This window comes from Mustela lutreola, chromosome 2, assembly GCF_030435805.1.
Source record: "Mustela lutreola isolate mMusLut2 chromosome 2, mMusLut2.pri, whole genome shotgun sequence".
Taxonomy (NCBI): Eukaryota; Metazoa; Chordata; class Mammalia; order Carnivora; family Mustelidae; genus Mustela; species Mustela lutreola.
In genome coordinates this window covers 3,979,475-4,003,137 of record NC_081291.1, presented here as the reverse complement: position 1 = coordinate 4,003,137, position 23,663 = coordinate 3,979,475, and the positions used below count along the sequence as shown (strand labels likewise).

At 48.6% G+C, this 23,663-nt stretch overlaps 1 protein-coding gene across 4 annotated transcripts in view; it reads right to left on the bottom strand.

Moving 5' to 3' along the window:
* Positions 1–23,594, bottom strand: part of CATSPERD (cation channel sperm associated auxiliary subunit delta) — a 48,432-nt gene extending 24,838 nt beyond the window's left edge. The window contains exons 1-11 of one of the 4 annotated variants that reach the window (XM_059159619.1): positions 23,142–23,295; positions 21,332–21,386; positions 20,394–20,470; positions 13,980–14,052; positions 13,154–13,268; positions 9,679–9,746; positions 8,640–8,753; positions 5,689–5,772; positions 3,508–3,658; positions 2,517–2,612; positions 1,221–1,303 (exon numbers count right to left, since the gene is read on the bottom strand). In XM_059159619.1, coding sequence (XP_059015602.1) covers positions 1,221–1,303; positions 2,517–2,612; positions 3,508–3,658; positions 5,689–5,772; positions 8,640–8,753; positions 9,679–9,746; positions 13,154–13,268; positions 13,980–14,052; positions 20,394–20,470; positions 21,332–21,386; positions 23,142–23,215 — 990 coding nt within the window. In that variant the 5' untranslated portion in view covers positions 23,216–23,295. Of the gene's footprint in view, positions 1–1,220; positions 1,304–2,516; positions 2,613–3,507; positions 3,659–5,688; positions 5,773–8,639; positions 8,754–9,678; positions 9,747–13,153; positions 13,269–13,979; positions 14,053–20,393; positions 20,471–20,907; positions 21,163–21,331; positions 21,387–23,141 lie in introns of those variants that run through there. The other 3 variants (XM_059159618.1, XM_059159620.1, XM_059159621.1) reach the window with 3 other exon arrangements.
* Positions 23,595–23,663: the final 69 nt, after the last annotated feature.

The following is a 23,663-nucleotide window of genomic DNA, read 5'->3' as shown; positions in this document are numbered from 1 at the left end:
TTATTTTAGCCCCTCCCCCTGGGGGCTCAATGATCCTGAGATCAAGAGTCACATGCTCTCCGACTGAGCCAGTCAGGTCCCCCTAAGGCTCCACTTCTTAAGATGCTGGTTGGGATTGGGTTGCCTGGGTGTCTCAGTTGGTTGGGCCTCTGCCTTCGGCTCAGGTCATGGTCCTGGGATCCTGGGATCTGGTCTCGAGTCGGGATCCTTACTCTGTGGGAAACCTGCCTCTTCCTCTGCCTGCCCTTCCCCATGCTTGTGCTCTCTCTCTGACAAATAAATAAATAAAATCTTAAAAAAAAAAAAAAAAAAGATGATGGGGTTGCCTGGATGGCTCAGTGGGTTAAGCCTCTGCCTTCGGCTCAGGTCATGATCTTGGGGTCCTGGGATCAAGCCCCACATGGGGCTCTCTGCTCAGTGGGGAGCCTGCTTCCCCCTCTTTCTCTGCCTGCCTCTCTGCCTGCTTATGAGCTCGCTCTCTGTCAAATAAACAAATAAAATCTTAAAAAAAAATGATGATTGGGATCAAATGAGGGAGCAAGTGGAAAAGGCTCAGACCAGCACCTGCCACATTCCCAGGGCGCAACAGGTTTTAGCTGCTGTCGTGATTTTCACAACCAGTAAAATCACTATTAATGTTAAATTTTTTCAATATTAATATTAATTCAATATTAATTAAATTATTACTTTTATTGAAGTACTACGATTGTTTCAATAACTAGAGTGATTTCTAACCTTCAGAAAAAGGACAGAAGTTTGAGACTAGCCAGGTGCGTGGCTGGCTCAGTGGGTTAACCATCTGACTCTTGATTTCCGCTCAGGTCATGATCTCAGGGTTGTGAGATCAAGTCTTGCTTTGGGCTCTACTTTGAGTGTGGAACCTACTTAAGATTCTCTCTTCCCGGGTGCCAGGGTGGCTCAGTCACTGGGCACCTGCCTTCGGCTCAGGTCATGATCCCAGGGTCCTGGGATTGAGCCCCGCATCGGGCTCCCTGCTCAGCAGGAGGCCTGCTTCTCCCTCTCCCACTCCCCCTGCTTGTGTTCCCTCTCTGTCTCTCTCTCTCTGTCAAATAAATAAATAAAATCTTTTAAAAATTTTTCTCTTCCCCTCTCTCTGCCCCCGGCCCCCACCACCTGCTTGCTCTCTAAAAAAAAAAAAAAGTTTGAGAACAATTTATTTCCTCACTGACGGGTAACAACACTACTTTGATTTTACCTACTTTGATTAGAGAACTTGACAGGATTCCCAAGCTGCCGTAATACAAACTGTTCTCCTGGGTTAAAACTGCCAGTTCATTTTCATCTAGGAAAGACCAACAAGATGGAGCGAAATTGAAATGAGGTTGTTTCAATGGACAAAAATACAAAAAATAGAAGAAGTTTATTATAATTTTTTTAAGAGACAGAGAGTGAGCGGGCGTGGGGGCAGGGAGAAAGAGGGAGAGAGAGAATCCCAAGCAGGCTCCACGCTCAGCATGGAGCCCAAAGCAGGGCTCCATCTCATGACCCTGAGATCACGACACAAGCCGAAATCAAGAGTCAGACGCTTAAGCAACTAAGCCACCCAGGTGCCCCAAGGGACTTCAACTGTACTTGGAATATACTTTTTAAAAAAATCCTTTAAAGGACCATGCACTACTGGTTTAATTATAAGAGCATTTTATATCACGGATTTCTGGAACTCTAAGTTAACTGTGAACAGCTGCAGGGACACAGACAGTAGGATGTTATGGGATGATCAGCAAACAGGGGAGACACTGACTTAGCCCCCAAGTGACCCCCCCCCCCCCAGCGTGTCCCACTCTCTGCCTCTAAGTTTGCATTCGGGAGCTGTGTGAGGAGAAACACTAGTCAGGCGAAGCTCATCTTTGGGGATAGCAGCGGGACAACAATGGAGCAGCAAAGAAATCCTGAGATGCTATTTGTGATGGCTTGAAATGGGGCCCTTCCAAAAAAGGTGTGTAGCAGTCCTAACTCCCAGGACCTCAGAATGTGACTGTATTTGGAGATCGGGTCTTTAAAGAGGTGCTAAGTTAAAACGAGGCCATCGGGGTAGGTCCGAATCCAGGAGGACTTGTGTCCTTGTAAAAAGGGGAGGAATTTGGACACACCGCACACAAAGGGAACGCAGTGTGGAGACACGGGGTGGGGGGCGGGGTGCAGCTATCTATAAGCCAAGGAGACAGACCTGGGGCAGATCCTTCCCTGGAGCCTAGGCCCAGAGCGTGGCCCTGCTGACCCTTGATTTCAGGACCGTCTGTCGTTCTACGGCCCTTAGTGCAAGGGCATTGGCTGCAGCGGCCCCAGGAATCCAACACCCCATCCTCATTCTACCTCACAGTGCAAGAGGACAGAAGTTTATGCCGGCAATCGTTCTCGAATATGCGATAATCATGTCTGGGTTTGGGTTTAGGTTGGTCTGGTTTGGTTTTGTCTGGACGGGGTCTAGTGGGTCAGTGGTTAGCAAGCCCGGGAGAAGGCACTTCTAGAAAACTACCCATAGGCAGGGCACGCACTGGCAGCAACGCTGTGGATGGTGACGTTGGCTTCAGAAATGGATGAATACAAGGTGTTCGGTCCTTCTCGCACATGGACAGGGTAGACGAGCTGACCTGTGAGACGACAGAGCGGAGTCACGAGGAAAGGGACCCCCCCCCCCCAACTGCTGAAATGCAGAGCGATTCCGCCGCCTGCCCAGTCCTTGGTGAGGGACTCAAATGATACCTGGTGGGGGAAAGCACAGCACCGGGGCGCGGGGCAGAAGGTGCCTGGGTTCCAGAAAACCAACCCCATGTGCCCCCGTGGGACAGGAACGCGGCACATTGGCTGCAGAGCTCACGAGAAAGGCTGTCTCACTGCGGGAGGCGTGGATGTCATGGAATGCCTTTCACTGTATGGGTAACATATGTAAGGAAGGAGAGCTTGTCGAACTCTCCAAACGGACAGGCCAGCCCTGAGCCCTTCTCTTGCTCGGGGGTAGGGGGGTGGGAGAGGGCGGGGGAGTAGGGGGGGGGTCGATGGTGTTCAGGAAGCCTGGCTGGTGCTCAGACTGGGTGGTCTTGCAGACACACCTGTGCCCAGGGGTCCCCGACAGTACCCCTTTCCTCCTGGGTGAGGGGGGCTGCCTTCTGCTTCCTGTCTCCTGCTTGCTGGAGGACATGGCTGGGATTCCTCTGCTAGGCCAGCTGTTTCCAAGTTCTCTCTGGCCAGGGCAAGTCCAAGTGGGCAGCCCTGAGCCAGGTCCCAGAGACACTGACCTTGGTGCCAAAACAAGGCTTGTGGTTCTTGGAGGGAAGACTTGGGCTCTGCCCTAGGTGACTGGTGGATGACTTCCAGACCCTGCCCATGTGGCCCTAAGAACTCCAGGGGGCAGGAAACCGGGCGGGGGTGGTGGGGGGAAGAGATAGGACACAGCCAGGACTGCCATCCAGAATGGGCGGGTCCCCGTCTATGGGAGGTAGGAGAGAGAAAAGCCAGCAGGACACCCAGAGCCTGGGCCTGGCTCACCTGAGTTTCTGGAAACCAACAGGCTCTTCTCGAACCAGAAGATGAGAATGCCTTTCTGGCCTGGGGTGATGAGGATGCCCAGGGTTCCGTTGTAGTCGAAGGGCAGCCCAAAACTGCTGTTCAGGGGGTGTTCTGAGTAACTGAACCGAGCCTGAGAGGAAAGATTGCGGAATTTGGTAGAAGACATCACGGGCTCAGCGGTAGCAGGGGTCCAAGAGTTTGAGGCTTTGCTGCAGAGACTTCCTTCAGACCTTATAATCTGGGCTGGTGTTCTCAGCTTGGGGCGGCCCTGCCCTCAGGAGGACACTGGACGATGTCCCCGGGGGGATAGGAGGGGATGTCAGGACTGGGGGTGCTCCCAGGATGGCGTGGGGGAGGCTTCTCCACACCCCACAGTGCGTGGGATGGCCCCCAGACACAGAACTCGTCCTCGTTCAATGCGCACAGGGGGAGGCTGAGAAGCCCTGTCCTCTCCTTCTGGGCTGCCAGACACACAGCGCCCAGGGCAGGATGGATGGCCCTGGATCCCCATTGAGGCCACCTCCCGGACACTGCGGTGGGGAAAGAGGGGTAGTTAATTAGGGGGTGTAGTTAGAGGGCACCTCAATGGACCTTAGGCTAGGAATGCAAACGTGCAGGGAGCGGGCCTCCGGAGCCTGCAGCGTATTTGCTCCGGCCCCCGTCCCAGGTGTGGACACGCCAGCCAAAGCCCACAGTGGGTCTGCCCACCCTCCCAGTGTGGACACTCGCCAGCCAAGGCCTGTGGGATTGTGGGTGGGCAGCCTGAGAAATCGTGCATAGGTGGTAACCCTGGACGCTGTGGTCACTCGGGAGCAGAGCAGGGCCTGGGCACTTGATGCTAATGAGAGCACTCTGGGCGGAGACTATGCTAATGAGAGCACTCTGGGCGGGGACTATGCTAATGAAACACTCTGGGACGGGGGATGGGACCCAGCATGTGGTCAGAGGGTGGGGGCTTCCACCCCGGAAGGTCAGCACAACTCCCGAAGCTTCCTGCTTCCTGACAGCCGGGCTCCCCTGAGCCCCCAGAGCAGCACATCCCACCTATGCAGGGTGCAATACCGTACTTTTTTTTCTGCCTTAATAGCTTTTCTTCAAATGCAGTTTACATGGACTAACTCCTCTACTTAACTTAGTCTTATTCTAAATAATGATACCCGTGAGGTCACAGGTGTCAGGTACTGAACTTCCAGATACCCATGAAAATAATCATTAACAAAGAGTTCAGTGTGAAGCATTTAACACAGTCTTGTGCATGGTCAGCGAAAGTACACCACACTTTGTATCTTATCCTTAGTGTTCAGCACAGTGCTTAGCCCCTCTAGACACTACTTAAATACTGCCAAGGGCAGGACTGAATGAGCGGATGACACGGGGAGGAGGGTGGGAAGACAGGTGCATGGAGGAATAGGTAGGTGACTAGATGGGTGAATGGCTGAGTAGGTAGGTGCACGGGTAGGTGGGTGAATGGATGGATAAGTAGGTAAATGGATGGAGGGAAGGTCGAGGGAGGGATGGATGGACAGATGGATAAGTAGGTCCGATAGAAGGGTGGGTGGGTGCTGGGTGGATGGATGGATGGATGGTTGGTTGGATGGATGGGTGGATGGTTGGTTGGATGGATGGATGGGTGGGTGGATGGATGGTTGGAATGGATGGGTGGATGGTTGGTTGGATGCATGGATAGATGGTTGGATGGATGGATGGATGGTTGGTTGGATGGATGGATGGATGGTTGGTTGGATGCATGGATAGGTGATTGGATGGATGGATGGATGGTTGGTTGGATGGATGGATGGATGGTTGGTTGGATGGATGGGTAGGTGAATGGTTGGTTGGATGGATGGGTGGGTGGATGGTTGGTTGGATGGATGGGTGGATGGTTGGATGGATGGATGGATGGATAGATGGATGGATGGATGGATGGATGGTTGGTTGGATGGCTGGATAGATGGATGGTTGGTTGGTTGGATGGATGGATGGGTGGATGGATGGATGGGTGGATGGTAGGTTGGTTAGGTAGATGGATACATGGATGGACAGGTAAATGAAAAGCTAGATGTATTTCAGATATGAAAATCCAAGTGTGTCAGTCTTAACAAAAACCTGGCTGGGGGCAACGGTCCCTTAAGTCTTTCTTCCTAGTCCAAAGTTACTCACCTTCCCTTGATCAATGAGAAGCAGCCCAACTTGTGACAAGGAGTGAAAGTAGAAGGTCCCACCCAAAGACCCAACTAGTTCTGCCTATAAAACAAACACACAAAAAATCACACATGAATAAATCATTAATGCATTTGATTTTCACTCCAGATTACCTCATAAGCTAAAATGAAGTGAAGTTTTTTTTTGTTATGATCTATTTCCCCTCTATGGAAATGTAGCATGTAGGATAGAACCTTGAATGAAGATAGCTTTTTTTTTTAGGGGGGGGGTTGTTAGAGGAAGTGGTGTGGACCCAGACTGTTAGATGGTTGTCTAAATCCTTCACTCCTGCTTTGGTTCCTCATACCTGATTTTGAATGGTCAGCAAAGCATCCAGAAGCCAAGTGGGAGCACAAGACCAAGGGCCCTATCCTCTGGACTGTGGGACAGCCCAGCTAACTGCCTCCAGAAATCTTTCAGGTAAGAGACAGAAAGACTACTATTTTATTTAAGCCTCTTAGGTTATCGTGGGGAGTTTTCTATTATAAACAGCACCATGAACTGAACTGTTTCTCCTCCAGTTGTGGGGGGAGACACACAAACATTCAAACTAGTATCATCAATGGGACGGTCCTTAGAGGTGGGGCCTTTGGGAGCTAAGTGGGTTTAGATGAGACCATGAGAGTGGGCCCCGAGGATGGGGTTAGTGTCTTTATAAGAAGAGACACCAGAGCGCCTGGGCAAGAATCCCTACTGGAAGGGGCGCCTGGGTGGCTCAGTCAGTTAAGAATCTGCCTTGGGTTCAGGTCATGATCGCAGGATCCTACTCAGCGAGGACTCTGCTTCTCCCTCTCCCTTTGCCCCTCTCCCACTCATGCTCTCTGTCTCTCTCTCTCTCAAATAAATAAATAAATAAATAAAATCTTTAAAAGAGAGAGAGAGATAGACCAAGCATTCTCTCTTCTTCATGTGAGGACATAGTATGGAGATAGCCATCTGTGAGTCAGGAAGGGAGCCCTCACCAGGAGCTCAATCAGCCATCATCTTGATCTTGGGTTTCCCATCCTCCAGAACTGTGAAAAATAAATGTCTGCTGTCTAAGTCACCTAATCTGTGGTGTCTATTATGGTGGAACAGGTTGCTGGACTTCCCAGCCCATCACCTCCCTACCAGACGCCCCAACTCCTTCCCTGCTGGCAGAACTCCAAGGAGATGAATCAGGAACGTCAGCCTTCTGGCCTTGAAAAGAACAGTAACCGCCCTCCCCACCACTCTCTCTCTCACACACACACACACACACACACACACACACATGCAAAGAGCAGGACTATTGTATTAATAATTGGTGTTTGAGTGAGGAGGCATCAAACGTAAAAGGCTGACAAGAGGTGGACTTGTGTTGGTTCATTTTATGTGTCAGCCGGACTGAGCTAAGGTATGCCCAGGTAGGTGGTAAAACATTCTCTCTGGGTGTGTCTGGGAGGGTGATCCTGGAAGAGATTTGCATTTAATTTAGTAGACCCAATAAAGATCACTCTCACCTACGTAGTCGGGCATCACCCAATCGGTTGGGGGCCCTCATAGAACAAAGAGAAAGAGGAAAGGTGAATTTGATCTCTCTTCTCGAGCTGGCATGTCCTGTCCATCTTCTGCCCTCGAACATCAGAGTTTCTGGTTCGTGCGCCTTCGGATGCTGGGACTTCTACCAGTGGTTCCCAGGTCCTCAGGCCTTTGTCTTCAGACTTGAGCTATGCTACCAGGCTTCCTGGTTCCCCAGCTCACAGATGGCAGACTGTGGGGCTTCTCTGCCCCCTTAAGCATGTGAGCTGATTCTTACCATCTGTCTATCTACCTACCTACATCAGTTTTTTAGTGATGATCAATTCCAACTGAGCACAGATGTTAAGTCCTTCAAGGCCTAATTTTGAATGCAAACATGGGGTCAGTTAGGTTCTAGGCTCCCTTTGGCTTCCTGGGCAGGGCAGAGAAACCGCATTCAGAACACGGTCAGAGCTGGAGAGCAGAGTAGGCTCCCTGCCTTGCTTTGCACATACTTTCCAAATGTTTGGGGGCAAAGCCACTCTCTGCATTAGAACAAAGCAACCTCATGCCCTTAGCTACCAAGGATCCTGTCCACTTGAGCTGTTCAGATCCCAGCTCTGCCAGGCTGTGTGGTAAAGGCCCCGCACTGCTCCATGCATTCACCCCTGTATCTGTGTCCTGGGGCTGCCCTGTGCTTGATGGCTTCAAACGACAAAAATGTACCATCACATTGGTGGAAGCCGGAGGTCTGAAATCAAGGTGTTGGCAGCGCTGGTTCCTCTGAGGAAGAAACCTCACCATCCCTCTCTTCCAGCCTCTGGTGGTTGCCAAGAGTCCTCGGCAACTCCTGGCTTGCAGGTGTGGCCCTGCAATGTCTCCTGCAGCATCACAAGAACTTCTCTGTGTGCATCTCTCCACGTCCTCTCTTCTTAGAAGGACACCAGTCATTGGGTTGAGGACCCACCCCGATCGAGAATGATCTCAGCTTAAATTATTAAATCTGCAAAGACCCGATTTCCAAGTTGGGTTATGTGCTGTGCTTCTGGATGAATATACTTTGGGGAGGGTGGGAACTGAGCCAGGACTGTTCTGTCCTCTGTATAACTGGGATGTTGATGGTACCCGATGGTACTGAGTTTTGGGTGGACCTGGGGTTAAGTACAGACTTTACTGTGGCCACAGCTTTGTTCACATGAGTATTCCAGAAGCCCTCCAATGCCCTAACACCTTTTGAAACCCTTCCTAACTTCCTACTCTCCCTAGGCAGCTCCTTTGACCTAAAATTTTCCCTACTCTCTTCAGCCCATCAGACTCTTCAAAAAAGAAAAGCTCTTGCTCACCCAGGGATTGCTAATGACTCCTACCATGCAGGACATAAATATATATTTATTATTTTGCTGTTCATTTTTTTACCACATTGAACATACCTGTCTTTCATAGGCAAACTTCTGAAATTTATATCCCCGGGTGTTTGAGAAATATACAGTGGTCTGAGATATCTGATCTCCATACAAATAAGCAAAAACTGAATTACTCATATCCTGGAAGAAAGCACACATTCAAAAGGAGATAGAGGGTTAGGGTTGTTGCGGAAATATTCTTTAAGGGTACAAGCTTGCAACTGGTAGATAAATAAGTTTGAGAGATCTAATATACAGCATAGTGATTACAGAGAACAACACTGTATTATACATTTCAAAGTTGCTACGAGACTAGATCTTAATTGTTCTCACCACAAAAAGGAAGAACCACCATCATGCGATGGCGGTATTAGTTAATGCTATGGTGGTCAATCATATTGTAACATATAAATGTATCAAGTAAACACATTGTACACCTTACGAGACCAGTGCTCTAACCCCTGAGCTACGGAGCCCATTGTACACCTTAAATGTATACATTGCTGTATTTCAATTATATCTCAGTTTTTAAAAAAAGGAGATAGATGCCCATGATCATGCTCCTGGGCATTTATCCCAGAGATGAAAACTTACGTGCAGACACAAATGAATGTTCATTGCAGCTTTACTCGTAATAACCAAAAAGTGGAAACAACCAGATACACTCCATGGACTATTACTTGACAACAAAGGGGAATGGAATAGATACACGCAATGAGTGGGGGTAGTCTCCAAGCAGTGGGAGGAGTCTCCAAGCAGTGGGAGGAGTCTCCAAGCAGTGGGTGGAGTCTCCAGTGTGGACAAAAGCTAATTCCCCAGAGTTAAATGTTGTAGGAGCCCTAGTAGAAAATATTCTTGAAACGATGAGATTATAGAGATGGAGAACAGGTTAGTTCTTGCCAGGGGTTCGGGACCGTGAGGCAGGCATGTAGGGAGAGCTTTGGGCTGGTGGAAGAGTCTAGTATTTCGCAGGGTGTAATCTTTCTGTGACTTCACACATAGATAAATGGCACAGAATTAGACGCACACAGTTATTTCCATGGCAGGCTCCACACCATATACTCACCACACAAAATGGATGTCTGCTGTAACAACAGTTGTCACCAGAAACATGTGAAACAGGGCGTTCTATACCTAAAAGGACAAGATCATTTTTAAAAACATGAGCTTCTGGGGTGCCTGGCTGGCTCAGTTGGTGGAGCATCCAACTCTTGATCTCAGGGTGTGGAGCCTACTCTTTAAAAAACAAACAAACAAACAAACAAACAAACCATGACCTCCATAAATTTCAGAGAAAAGGGTAGATAGAGCAGGGTTTCTCAACCTTGACACTACTGACATTTGGAGCCAGATGGTTCTCGGTTGTGGGGCTGTCCTGTGTGTATGGTACTCTGTCCTGCAGCAACTTTGTCTCTGCTGACTCGATGCCAGAATGGCACCCTCCCCCAGTCTTAACAACTAAAACTATCTCCAAACATTGCCAAGGGGGACATACCTGTCACATGTGAGAACCACTGGTTTTGCAGACACTCTTAGGACCCTGCCAAAATGGCGGGAAGGGCTCCTTTCTCTTAGCTCCTTTCTCCTTCTCTTAGGGAGGCATTCTTTGGTTCTATTGTAAAAGCAGAAGTTTCAGCTCCAAAGAAAATATGCATGTGGCCCACAAGACAGAGAAAGGTGCTCTCGGCATCACCGATCATCAGGGAAATGCAACGCAAAACCCCAGTGAGATGGCACGCCCATGTATTGGGATGGTTATTATCAAAGAATCAGAAATCAAGTGTTGGTGAGGATGGGGAGCTTAGGAGCCTCGTGCACTGTTGGTGGGAATGTAAATGGGTGCATGTGGTGTGGGAGACAGGATGACAGCTCCTCAAGAAATTGAAAATAGAAATCTGGCAATCCCACTTCTGGGTAGACCTACCACTCACAAGATTCTAAAGCAGAGGCTAAAGAAGATATTTGCATGCCTGTGTTCATGGCGGGATTATTCACAATCACTAAAACATGGAAGCAACCCAGGTGTCTGTTGACAGATAATGAATGGATGAGCAAAAATGTCATGCAGACACACAGTGGAATATTATTTGGCCTTAAAAAGGAAGGACATACTGATACCTCCTGCAGCATGGATGGACCTTGAGGATATTGTGCTCAGTGAGAGGAGCCAGACCCGAGGACACACCCTGCATGAGTCTACTTGTATGAGCCCCATCCACAGAGACAGAAGGTAGATGTGGGAACTAGGCTGGGTCAGGGGGTGGGGAATCAGCCCTTTGGATGCTGTTGAAGAAAGCGATGGAGAGAAGAGAAGAGAGGCTGGACCGACTGGCATTATGAGGAGCCCTTATGGTCCCTCAATACTTAAAACATGGAGTTTCCAGATGACCCAGCAATTCTACTCCTAGGTTAGGTTACTCCAGAGAACTGGAAACTTGTATCCACATACAGACTTGTACAGGAATAGGCATAGAAGCTCTATCGCACAATGGCTCAAAGGATGAAACAAGCCAAGTGTCCAGCAGCTAATGAATGGACAAAAGTGGTTCATCCACACAGTGGAATATTATTCAGCCTTAAAAAGGAGCAAGCCGCTGACACATGCTAAAATGGGAAGGAAGCTCGAAAACACAACACTCGGAGAAGCCAGAAACAAAAAAAGCCACAAAGTCTGCGATTCCACGCGTGTAAAACGTGCCGAAAAGGCACGTCCATGGAGACAGAAAGTGGCTGTGGGGTTGCCAGGGGCCTGGGAGGGCTGGGAAGGAACGGCTGATGGGGAAGGTCTTTCTCCTTGGGGTGATGGAATGTTCCAAAACTAGATAGCAGTGATGGTGGCACAACGTTGGGAATGTACTAAATGCCACTGAATTGTGCACTTTAAAATGGTTGAAATGGTCAGTTTTATGTGGCTTTTATGCTCCTTTCCCCCCTCCAAAATGAGAAAGGCATGAAATGTGAGAGAGAAAAGAAGGGATGCAGGAGGGGATAGAGGGGGCTGGCAGGGCGGCAAGGCGAGAGCCAGCCCAGGGGTGAATTTTGGAGGCAGGGAGGTGGTGGGGAAAGCAGGGAGGGCCGTGCAGCTGTTTGGCTCCAGGCAGTAAGTTCTGCAAGGAATGGATGGACTAGTGTTTCAGAGGCAGCTGGGTGTTTGATTTGGATGTGACAGTTGATCACGTGGCCCCCAGACTGGTCAGAGCAGGTTTCTGGGGCTTGTTTCTACAGTCCCTGAGGGAGGCCCGGGGTCCCAGCTCCATCTGGGTTAGATACATTCTGTACCCGCCCAGCCGCCGCGCATCATTCACTCAGAATCCCCAGGTCACCTTGTTGCTGAGGGCCAAATCCCAGCGCAGTATTGAGAAGTCAGACGGGGGCCAAACCAGTGTGTGGCTCTTCTGTTCTGCCTCTCTGTCCCTCCCAGGGGCTGTCAGCCCCCCTCCAGCCAGGGCTCAGCAAGCACCTGGCAGGCACTGCACTAGCTGGACAAGGTTCCCTCTCGTGGGGGCCACAGTCTTTCACCAAAACTAATATAAGTGAAGCAAAAGAATAACACATGGCAAGATGGTGATCTACCAACCCTTGTGGCTCTCAACTGAGGAGATTTTGACTCCCGGGGGGACACTGGGTGATGTCTGGGGACGTTTGTGCTGTCAGGACATGGCAGGGGGAGGCGCACTCCTGGCAGGGGATGGATGGGGCCAGAGATGCTGCCCCACATCCCCACGGTGCCCAGGGTGGCCCCCCACAGAACGACCTGGCCTTAAATGTCAGCAGTGCTGGGGTTGAGAAAGCATGAACTAACTTCTTGCCTGTCCTCTCCTTGTTAAAATTTTTTAAAGATTTATTTGAGAGAGAGAGAGAGAGCAGGAGAGTGGAGAGGAACAGAAGGAGAGGGAGAAGTAGACTCCGTTTTGAGTGTGGAACCCAACATAGGGCCCGATCTCTTGACCCTGACATCGTGACCAGAGCCAAAATCAAAAGTCAGACGCTGAACCATCCGAGCCACCCAGGCACCCCAGACTGACCCCTTCCTCATCACAACGGGTACCCAACCATCCCTCCTCCCGAAAGAATGGCATCTCCCTTCTCTTCCTTCCTGACCTCCTCCCCTGGCCTCCTGCATGAGGGTTCTCTCCTTTCTCTGTCCTCATACAGCTTACCTTCTGTCCTGTTCCCTGTCCCTAATGGGCAGCAGGTGGGACTGAATGTTCCCATCGCCCAGCCTTGTCACCGAGCACGTATGAGCCACTTGGCCCTCCTCGGTCCTCCCTGACCCCCACCCTAACACAACTCCCGCCGAAGTCCCTCATTTACTCCAATCACGTCAGAGCAGGCTTTTGTGGTGTGTAACTACAATCCCTAGCAGAAACAGGAGGTTCCCACCGTATGAACAATTTTCATCTGAATTTTAAAGGACAAGGTAGTGTCTAGGGGCTGAACATCCAAGGAGCAGCTTTGTTTCTAGTTCCAAAATTAATAAACCTGTTCTTGGATGTTGGCGGATTGCAAACAAAATAAGAAAAAATACAAAACACATATACCTAGAGATGTGTTCCAGGAATTGGCTTCATAGTCATAAATATAGACTTTTTGATTCACTACTAACACCAATACTGAGTCAGCGATATGTGCTGATGTTAATTCTGGTGTGCCAACCTGAAAATAACGACACAGGGTATCAGGAAGTGCATCCTTTCTGACGGTTTGGAAACTAAGACGTCTAGATGCACATTTAAGAAATATGTGTGCCAACAAGTTGTTTGGCTTCTCGGTGTTGGGAACTGAATATTCTGGGCTCACCTGGGACCGAAACTGAGAGCTCAGATTTGGTATTTGGTGCCCTCAGATACCTCCTTCTTCCTTATCAAAACTTTCTCTGAGGATAAAGCTTAAAGTGTAAATTATGAACGATGAACATAAACGATAAATGTGTTGCTTATAAGAGAAACACTGGTCTTTCAATAGATGGCAAAGCCTTCTTTAGTGTAGGGGCCAGCGGTAGAATTTCTCAAGATAGTTACTGAGAGGGTAAAGGTTTTTTCTGTTTTGGTTTAGGACAATTTAGGGAAGCCCTGAAATTAATGCATATAATCTATCTATTCATCATGCACAAACAGTCATAAGGAGCACTTCCAACAATTCTGCTTCAGTGAAAGAAAAAGGAAAAAGCCTATCTTAGTCGTGAGGGCAGAATACAATCAACCCTTCTTCTGGCTTAGAAATTGCTCTCAGTATCTTTTAGAGGTATTTTTTAATATAAGCCCCCAAACTAACAAAAACAGACTAGTGTGCTATTTCCAAACTGTAACTTCTCCCGGAGTGTTACTTATGTTGAGAATCCTTCAGACGGTTCAGTAAAACAACTACCTTCAGGGCTGCAGGGATGCAAAGTGGAAAGAGACTGCTTCTGAAATTATCTGTCGTGAAAAAGACTTGTCTTCTGAAAGACAAGAAAAGGGTTAAATTAGGACAATTTCACAAAGAAAAGAAAAAGGATAATGTCAGACACTCTAAAAATGTTCTACTCAAACAAAATTCCTTTAAAAAAAAAAACACATTGGGGCGCGTGGGTGGCTCAGTGGGTTAAGCCGCTGCCTTCAGCTCAGGACATGATCTCAGGGTCCCGGGATCGAGCCCCGCATCCACATCGGGCTCTCTGCTCAGCAGGGAGCTTGCTTCCTCCTCTCTCTCTCTCTCTCTGCCTGCGTCTCTGCCTACTTGTGATCTCTCTCTGTCAAATAAATAAATAAAATCTTTAAACAAAACATTTTATTTGAGAGAGAGAGAGAGAGTGTGTGTGTGTGAGCAATGGGGAGAGGCAGAGGGAGAGAGAGAATCCCAAGCTGACTCCCCACTGAGCACAGAGCCAGACATGGGCCTCGACCTCACAATCCTGAGATCACAACCCGAGCCGAAATCAAGAATCAGATGCCCAGTTGACTGAGCCATCCAGGTGCACCCCCTCCCGCCCCTGCTTTTTAAAGACAAGGTTTGGGTTTTTTATTTTTTAAGATTTTATTTATTTGACAGACAGAAATCACAAGTAGGCAGAGGCAGGCAGAGAGAGAGGAAAGCAGGCTCCCTGCCGAGCAGAGAGCCCTAAACGGGGCTCGATCCCAGGACCCTGAGATCACTTAACCCTTAACCACTTAACCCTTAACCCACTGAGCCACCCAGGAGTCCCCAAGGTTTGGGTTTTATCTATCTTTGCATGAGTAAACTTTTATTTTATTTTATTTACTTATTTGACAGACAGAGACCACAAGTAGGCAGAGAGGCAGGCAGAGAGAGAGGAGGAAGCTGGCTCCCTGCTGAGCAGACAGCCTGATGCGGGGCTCAATCCCGGAACCCTGGGATCATGATCTGAGCCGAAGGCAGAGGCTTTAAACCACTGAGCCACCCAGGCGCCCCTGCATGAGTAAACTTCTATACTGGGTATTTGACTTCTTGAAATAATATTTTAGAAGTGTGACCATGTCAAATATAAAATTATATAAAAAGTACTTTAAGCAACAGCTTACCTTACTCAGGATGAACTTCAGCTTTGTCATTTATATGGCTCTGACCCCACTAAAGTCAAAGGTTTCAGACCAGGAATGTGTATGCATGAAAGAAAAAATGTGTTCCCTCAGGACAGGAAAGTTTTAAGAAGTGAAAAGCCATCCTTGAACATGGTATACTGCCTCCTTATCCAGGTCTTTTGCTTCTGCCTCCTCCAGGAGAGTCTTATGGTTTTAGACAGAGAGGAACTGCAAGTTATTTCTTAGGTTTTAACGTGTTTGTTGCTAATGGGAATGATGTTTTTCGTAACTAATTTTCTGAGTCGTCATGGCTAGCTTACAAGAGAGGTGTTGATGTTTTCAACGTCTGTGTTGTATTTGGCCCTCCTGCTGCACTCAGATATTACTCCAAGGAGCTGACACTCTTGGTTTTGGCAAATGCTGTCTCTTTCTTTCCAATGGGATTTTACATTTCATGTATTTAATAGTCACACTGCATTGGCTGGGAACTCCAATACAAAGTAAATAAGAGTGATACGATTCTGTTACTTTTACCATTATGTTGTCTCTTTTACAGGGCTGAAAACGTTCAGCAAATACACAGTCGACATCAAAACCAATAAAACATTGGAGGAGAAAGGAACACTGAAGCACAAACCGAGGAATATTATTTTATTTGTTTATTTACTTTCAGGTTTTGTTTCTCTTGCTCTCTCTGTTTTTTGAGTAGGGGCCATGCCCAGTACAGAGCCCAGTGTGGGGGCTTGAGCACATGACACGGAGGCTGAGACCTGATCTAAAGTCAAGAATCAGATGCTTAATGGACTGAGCCAGGCAGGTGCCCTGGGGTTTTGTTTCTGTTTTAGAATCTGTCACTGAGGTTTGTTTTGTTTTGAGTTTTGTTTTGTTTTCTCTTCTTTTCTTTATTTAAAATTTTTTTAAGATTTTATTTATTTATTTGTCAGAGTAGAGAGAGCCCGTACAAGCAGGGGGAGCAGCAGGCAGAGGGAGAAGCAGGTTCCCCACTGAGTAGGGAGCCGGATGTGGGACTTGATCCCAGGACCCTGGGATCACGACCTGAACCAAAGGCAGACACTTAACTGGCTGAGACACCTAGGCCTCCCTTTGCTTTTTAAGAGAGAGAGAGAGAGCGCGCGCGGGCGAGCCTGGGGGAGAAGGGGGTGTTGTTGGGGAGGAGGGGCAGAGGGAGAGGAAGAGAGAGAATGCCCAGCAGGCTCCACGCCTAGCACAGGATTTCATCTCAGGACCCCAAGATATGACCTGAGGCAAAACTGAGTCAAATACTTAACCAACTGAGCCACCCAGGTGCTCCTAAGTATTCTAAACAAAAGTTTTCTGAACTACTATAAGGTTTTCACCTATTTTGACCTTTTTGTTTTTTAAAACAAACTCTAATTCATTCATGCATTTGGTACCCCTTTGTTGGATACTAGGCTCTGATGCCCAAACACTGTTTTTACCTACAAGACCTTCTTTAGGTCACTAGGGAAAAAAATATAAAGAAACAAGTTTGGGGTTGAAATAAATATATAATGGTTCACTTTTTCAGGAACCTTAGCTATTAGAAACCTAGTGAAGAACCTAGAAGGGGGGCGCCCGGGTGGCTCAGTGGGTTAAGCCGCTCCCTTCGGCTCAGGTCATGATCTCAGGGTCCTGGGATCGAGTCCCGCATCGGGCTCTCTGCTCGGCAGGGAGCCTGCTTCCCTCTCTCTCTCTCTCTGCCTGCCTCTCCATCTACTTGTGAGAATTTCTCTCTGTCAAATAAATAAATAAATAAATAAAAGAAAGAACCTAGAAGGAAGTGACTGCAAACTCAGCACATGCAAAATCAACAATTTTGTTCACAGGCTAAAGTTCAAATATCTCAGTAATATGCTTTCCTTCTAATTTTATTTGGTCTGGTTTTAGACACAACTTGAACACAGTAAATTAGAGGTGCACCTGGGTGGCTCAGGCCGTTAAACATCTGACTTTCGGTTTCGACTTAAGTGAGGATCTCAGAGTTGTGAGGCTCTGTGCTTCTCTCCCTCAAATAAATGAATAAAATCTTAAAAAACAAAAAGAAAAGGTTTGAAACAGTAAATTTGAAAGTAGGAGACTCTCAAGACAGTCTGGCAAAAGACTGGCATGTGGTCAACAAAATAGGATGTCTGTAAACATGGGAAAGAAATAGGAAACATGTTTAAATTAGATATATTGGGGCACCTGGGGGGCTCAGTCATTGGGCGTCTGCCTTGGGCTCAGGTCTTGATCCCAGGGTTCTGGGATCAAGCCCCGCGTTGGCCTACCTGCTCAGCAGTAAGGCTGCTTCTCCCTCTCCCAATCACCCTGTTTGTATTCCCTCTCTCTGTTGAATAAATATGTTTTTAAATCTTTTAAAAAATTAGGCATATCATGATTTTATAGCAAAAGAGAACAGCTAGCTCCGAAGGCAGTGGCTGCTGGCGTTAGCCAGGCCACACTCCTACTTAGAAAACTTGACTCGCTACCTATATCCTAAAGGATCATGGCCAAGATTTCTAAACTGGCCTGCAGGGCGGTCCATTATCTGAACTCTACCCATCTCCCTACCCTAGGGCTTCTTGCCCTCAGCACTATTGACCTTCCCCACTGTCACCCTGATGGACTGAAATCCTACCTGGGCTTCAACTAGTCCCTGATGCCCCTTCCTCCATGCAGCCTTCCTTGATTTCCCCCAAGCCCACTCCTCCTCTGAACCACTGGATTTCATGTCTGACTCTCCTAACCCTATCTCCCTCCAATCCTGCCTCTCTGGTCTCTCACTGTGCTATAGCCTCAGCCCCTCACTTGTGTCCTTCTGCCTCTCACCTCTCTGCCACCTGTTTGTCACCCAACAATCAACAGTCATTTAAAAAAGAAGTTAGATTGTTTCATTCCTCTGCTTAATCTCTGGTGGCTTTCACTGAAATCCAAAGGTGTCACCACACCTTACAAAGCCCCACGTGATCTAATGTCGACATCTCACTCCTTCCCCTCACTCATTGTCCTTGAGCTGTTCCTCCAAAAATCAAGCGAGGTCCTGCCTCAGGGCCTTTGCTCATGCTGTCCCTCCCACCTGGAATGCTCTTCCCCCCTGACTGGAAAGGAAAGGATACTCCAGGGAGAGGTTCCAGATGGGACAAAGGGCTCAGGAAGCACATGCACGAGCAACATTTTAGGTTAACTGCCAAAAAGTGGGGTCCTTGTGTCTGAGAATGTGTGTTGAACATTTTGACAGATCCTGCCAAACTGTCCAAACCCACTTAGCCTCATCCATGTTTGTCCTCAATCTCACCAGCGCTCCTGGCAGAAAAGTGACATTTTCATCACTGTATTAAGCATTAGAACGTCTCATTGCCAGAAGCTGTTGGAATCAGACCCTCTCTGTCTCCAGTGTGCTGTGGGGATCAGGATTTCGTTTAAGCATGTTATGCTCTAAGCTGGGTGTCTGGCAAACTTTTCCTGTAAAGGGACAGAAAGGCCATAGTTTAGGGACCCCAGAGCCTCTGTCTGGACTGCTGAACTCTGCTCTTATAGCACAAATGCTTCTGTGGACAATTAAAACCTTATTATGGACATCAAAATTTGAATTCCATGTCATTTCACTGCCACAAAATACGGTTCTACTCTTGACTGCCTTTCAGTCATATAAATATATAAAGACTATTCTTAACTTGCCAGCCACACACAGTCAGGTGGCGGGGCTGAATCTGGCCGGGGAGGCCACTGTCTGTGACTCCTGCTCTAAAGCAGAGATGATGAGGGGACCATTCTGCTCCTGGGCTGTCCCACACGCTTGCCACGAGCTCCGCTGTGTGCTTGAAATGTGCTTCGTTTGCGTGGCTTCTACACTGCCTTTAATTTTAATCAACTAAAAATTTTAATTTTTTGAACTGCAGTACAGCACACACAACATAAAATGTGTGTCTCACAATTTATTTTAATTGTGATAAAATACACATAAAATATGCCATTATAATTGTTTCTAATGTCCAGCTCAGCAGCGCGAAGCACACTCACGCTGTCCTGCAGCCACGCCCACCCTCTGACTCTAGAACTTTCCATCTCCCCACACGGAGACTCTGTCCCTGTGAAACTCAGACTCCCCACCCCTACCCTAGCCCTGGCTCCCACCATTTCCTGTCTCTGTGGACGGGACTCCTCTGGGGACCTCCAGGGAGTGGGGTCCTGCGGGACGGGTCCTTCTGGGTCTGGCTTATGTCATTGAGCATAACGTCCTCCGGGTTCATCCACATTGCACCAGGTACAGGGATGTCTTGGCTTCTGGAGAGAGTGACATAAACCTTGGACCTCTCTGCTCTTGCTTTTTCTCCTGTCTGTCCCACTGCTTTGCCAGCTGCTTCCCCACCACGTGCCCTGACTTCTCTGTGACATCCCTCTGTCCTCCCTCGTGCCTGGCTTCCCTAGCTTCTTGGGTCTCCTGGGTTCCCATTTCCCTTTCTCTTCTCCCACATGCTCTGTATAATCAAGATTCACCAGAACCTCCGGCTGATGAACAGGAGATCACTGGGTGACAGCCCACAGCCAGAACTAGCACGGACAGGTAGAAGACCTTTTGTTCCCAGCTTTGGCCTCATGTGTCCTCAATGCCTCGCAAGCAGCAAGCCACCCCACACGGCCAACTCTCTCCCCCTCCCTGTTCCTTACACCAGAAACTTGAGGGCCATCTTAGACGGCTTGCTTACCTCCGATCTCCACACCCCAGGAGAACTGACACATCCTGCCGTGTCTCCTCCTGTTTATAGCCTTGCCTTCTGTTTAGACTTTAGCACATTGTTGTTTTGTTGTGTTTCTTTTGTTTGTTTGTTTTTTGTTTGTTTTTGCCTGGGCTCTTGAAATCCTCCTGAACACAAACTGTATAGCTCCCAACCCTCCACTGCCCTTAGGATGAGGAGTAAACATTTCAGTATGCTGTACACAGCTGGTTTCCTAACCTTGCACACTGATGACCCCAAGTGCACGCTGGGCAGAGTATCCCCATTCCTTTGAATGCACCCCCCCATGATGGTTAATTATATCCAAGATATGCGACAGGTGATACCATACCACACTGTAATTCTTTTATTTGCTGGTTTCTTCATTTCTCTTCCTCTGACCCTCACCCTGACTATGAACTCCCTACAGGCCAGCAACCAGCAACACCCATCTGCCTTAATGTTTGTTGAATGAATGAATGGATGAGGTCAAATCTAACATTTTAATAAAAAGGAAGTTAACAGTACCTAAAACGGTCACTTACCCTAGATACAGGGCTACGTTTTTCTTGCAAGGATGTTTAATCAACTGTGTTCTCGGAGATGAAAAATACAGTTGGTCCTAGAGAGAGAGTGTCACACAATAATATCAGTAATAATGAACGGTTGAGAAAAATAATTTCCTGATATAGAACATTGAAACTGTAAATGTGAAGTTGAGGCAAGTGCGTAATAGGAATGCAATGTAATTCTCCTGTTTTCCTAGTACACTCTGGTGACGTCAGATGTCAAGGGGAGGGCGGGGAGGAGGGTACAGAAGCTGGGTGAGCAGTATCTGAGACATCTCTGTGCTCTATTTGCCACTTGCTGTGTATTTATGTCAAAATAAAAAATTAAGAGAGATTAACAGGATAATTACTGATATCACATTCCTTGTCCATGTTACTATGTATTTACAGATCATGAGTTATTTGGAAGAGATACCAGAGGGTGAGGAATTGTAAAGGTAACATGTTAGGGACCAGGCGCTTGGAGATGATTTAGAAATGCAGACATCACCTTCTGAAATAAGGCTGTGTCGACAGGAAACATATTTTAACAGGTGAAATATTTCTTCCTGCATTGTAGGCACACACGGGGTGAAAAAAAAAAAAAAAAGTTTGTTCTTGCAGGACCTCAGGCAAGCCATGTAACGGTTTGTTTCTTATTATTCCAGAGTTACAGTGTAGCAAACGAACACTGAAAAGGAGTATCTGAGTTCTAAATCCACTTCCATCTCCTGGCTTTCTTCATGTCATTTGATTACTTGCAAGTTTTTTTAGTAAAATGGGAAAGATTAAACCCTACTTCCAAGTGTAATGGTAGGAATTAGATAATGCTCTATACCTAACACATCACGGGCACCGAGATATACTGAGTGTTAGTTCTGAAAGTAGAGGACAGAGGGAGAGCGAGAGCGAGCGAGCAGTACGGAGCCACATACCCCTTGAATTTGCTGTCTGATATGAAACACCTTTCCTGTCCTCACTATGTGATTACTAGAGATAAGTGACAAGAGAGACCATCTGTCATTTTTACCAAATATTCAGCATGACTCCTACCAGGGTACACACACATGTACATGCAACAATGGAGATTTAATTTCCGAGAGCTCATAAAGGCTCATTTGCAGATCTCAGATTAGGAACTCCTACTTCAACCCCAAGGTCTTCTTTCTCGCTCTCCTTTTTTTTTTTTTTTTTTTTTTTTTTTAAGGCTGTGGCCAGGCCAGGGGTGGGGAGATGGATGGTCTTGGCAGCTGGAGGAGGTTGGTATGGTTTATAGCTTTTGGCGAGTTTGTCCAGCTTGACATGTGCCAGAAGCACCTGGAGGCTTGATAAAGGGTAGACTGCTGGGCCCCACCTCCGAGTCTCTGATTCAGTAGGTCCAAGTCTAACAAATTCCCAGGTGATGCTAATGCTGCTGGTCCAGGACCACACTTGGGAGAACCAGTGCGAGGAAATGGGAGAATTGGGTATCACCCATCTTTCCAAACTCTGGGACAAATCCCATTGGTAAATCGTACTGGAAAACTGCTTTTTGCTTACTAGCTATGTGCCTTTAGGTTGGTGAGTCTTTAATTTCACTGGATCTGTTTTCACATCAATAAAGTAAAGTTAAGGAATCATTGCTCCGTGAACTGTTGTAAAGCTCAAGTTAGGTCATGCACCAGGAGCGCGCGTTTACTATTTCATGGGCAAACAGGGCCCTGCAGAATAGGACAGCTTACTCCACGCAGGAGTTCCCTGAGGGCAGGAACTGGGCTTTCACATTTCCCTAATCCCTGTGGCACCCTCCACACAGCATCCACTAATCTAATATACACTGAAATCTAAAAATGTTCTGGGTAACGAGTGAGTGAGATAAGTACTCCACATCCTCATGGAGTTCACATTCTAGTGACAACATCAGACAAAAATTTGTCAAAACAATAACAGAAATTAACCATTGCTAGGAAAAAGCCATTGCGGGCGGGGCGGGGGGGGGTGCTTTAAATAAGGAGATGTGCTGTTTAAGTCAGGATCCGATTGACCTAAACCAGGATCAGGAACCAGACATGGAGAAATCTGGAAGCAAAGTGTGCCAGGCAGAGAGGATACCAAGCACCCTCTCCCCTGTCCCCAAGGCTGGCCAGACTTTGGCTTGTTCAAGGGATGCTGTGACTGGGGCGTTGATTTAGGGAAGGGCAGGCACCAGATTGGTGGTTCTCAAATTCCCTAGGCAGTGCCTAAAGACATTCTTGATAGAAGTACTATGGCACCCAGCAGGTGGAGGCCACGGACCCTGCTCCACAACTTACACGCACAGGTCGGCCCCACCCCAAAGCGTCCTCAACGTCAGCAGCGCCGCTGTTGAGAACGCCCGGGCCAGATCCTGCCGGGGGATTCAGGAACTTGGGTTTCTTCCCGGGCGCCACAGAGAATCGGGGCAGGCGAATGACGGGGTCAGATTCTTTTACCGATGATCCCCCTGACTGCGGGACTGGGCGACGGAGGGGAGCGCACGGCCAGGGCGGCGGCAGCGGACGTGGCTCCCAGAGTGGGAATCGGGCCCAAGCTTTGAAATGGCAATGGGGGGGGGGGGCGTGGGGATGGGCTGGAGGGAGTTGGGGTGAAAGGACGGGAAACATCAAGTTCAACTTCTAGAACAAGAAACTGGGAACCCTTAACGAGGTGGGGGAGCCTCCGCTCAGGGACGCGCCGGCCCCCTCCGCGACCCCGGGCAGCACCCCTCCCCGGGGAGGGCAGCCCCACCGGCACAGCGGCTGAGCTCTGGCCAGCAAGCAGAGTCGCAGGGTCGCCGCAGCCACCAGCATCAACACCAGCATCTTGCACAAAGAACCACCGCCACCAATGCGCCTCAACCGCCGCTGGGTGTCGCCTCACAGTCTGCGCATGCGCAGCCTGAACCTGAGCGCGCAGCGGCCCGCCGGCGGCGGCGTCCTGCTGGCGTCTGAGCATGCGCACCTCGTCTCCCGGGGAACGCCTAAGCTACACACAACACGCCCCCCTTCTTGAGCGCCGAGCTGTGCGCACACCGCCGCTCACGCTCTCCCCAGTCTGAGCATGCGTTCATCGTCTCCCGAACGCGCCACCAGGGAGGGCTCAGGCTGGCGCGCACAGCTGCCTGTGGGCAGGCTCGTTGGAGCATGCGCACGGTGTCTCCCGGGAAACCCGAGTCCACCAAGCAGGACGCGTTCCAGAGCCGGAGCGCGTGTCGCCCGCGCGCCTAAGCGAAGTGTACGCACAGGGCTGCCTACGCGTTCTCGCAACTGC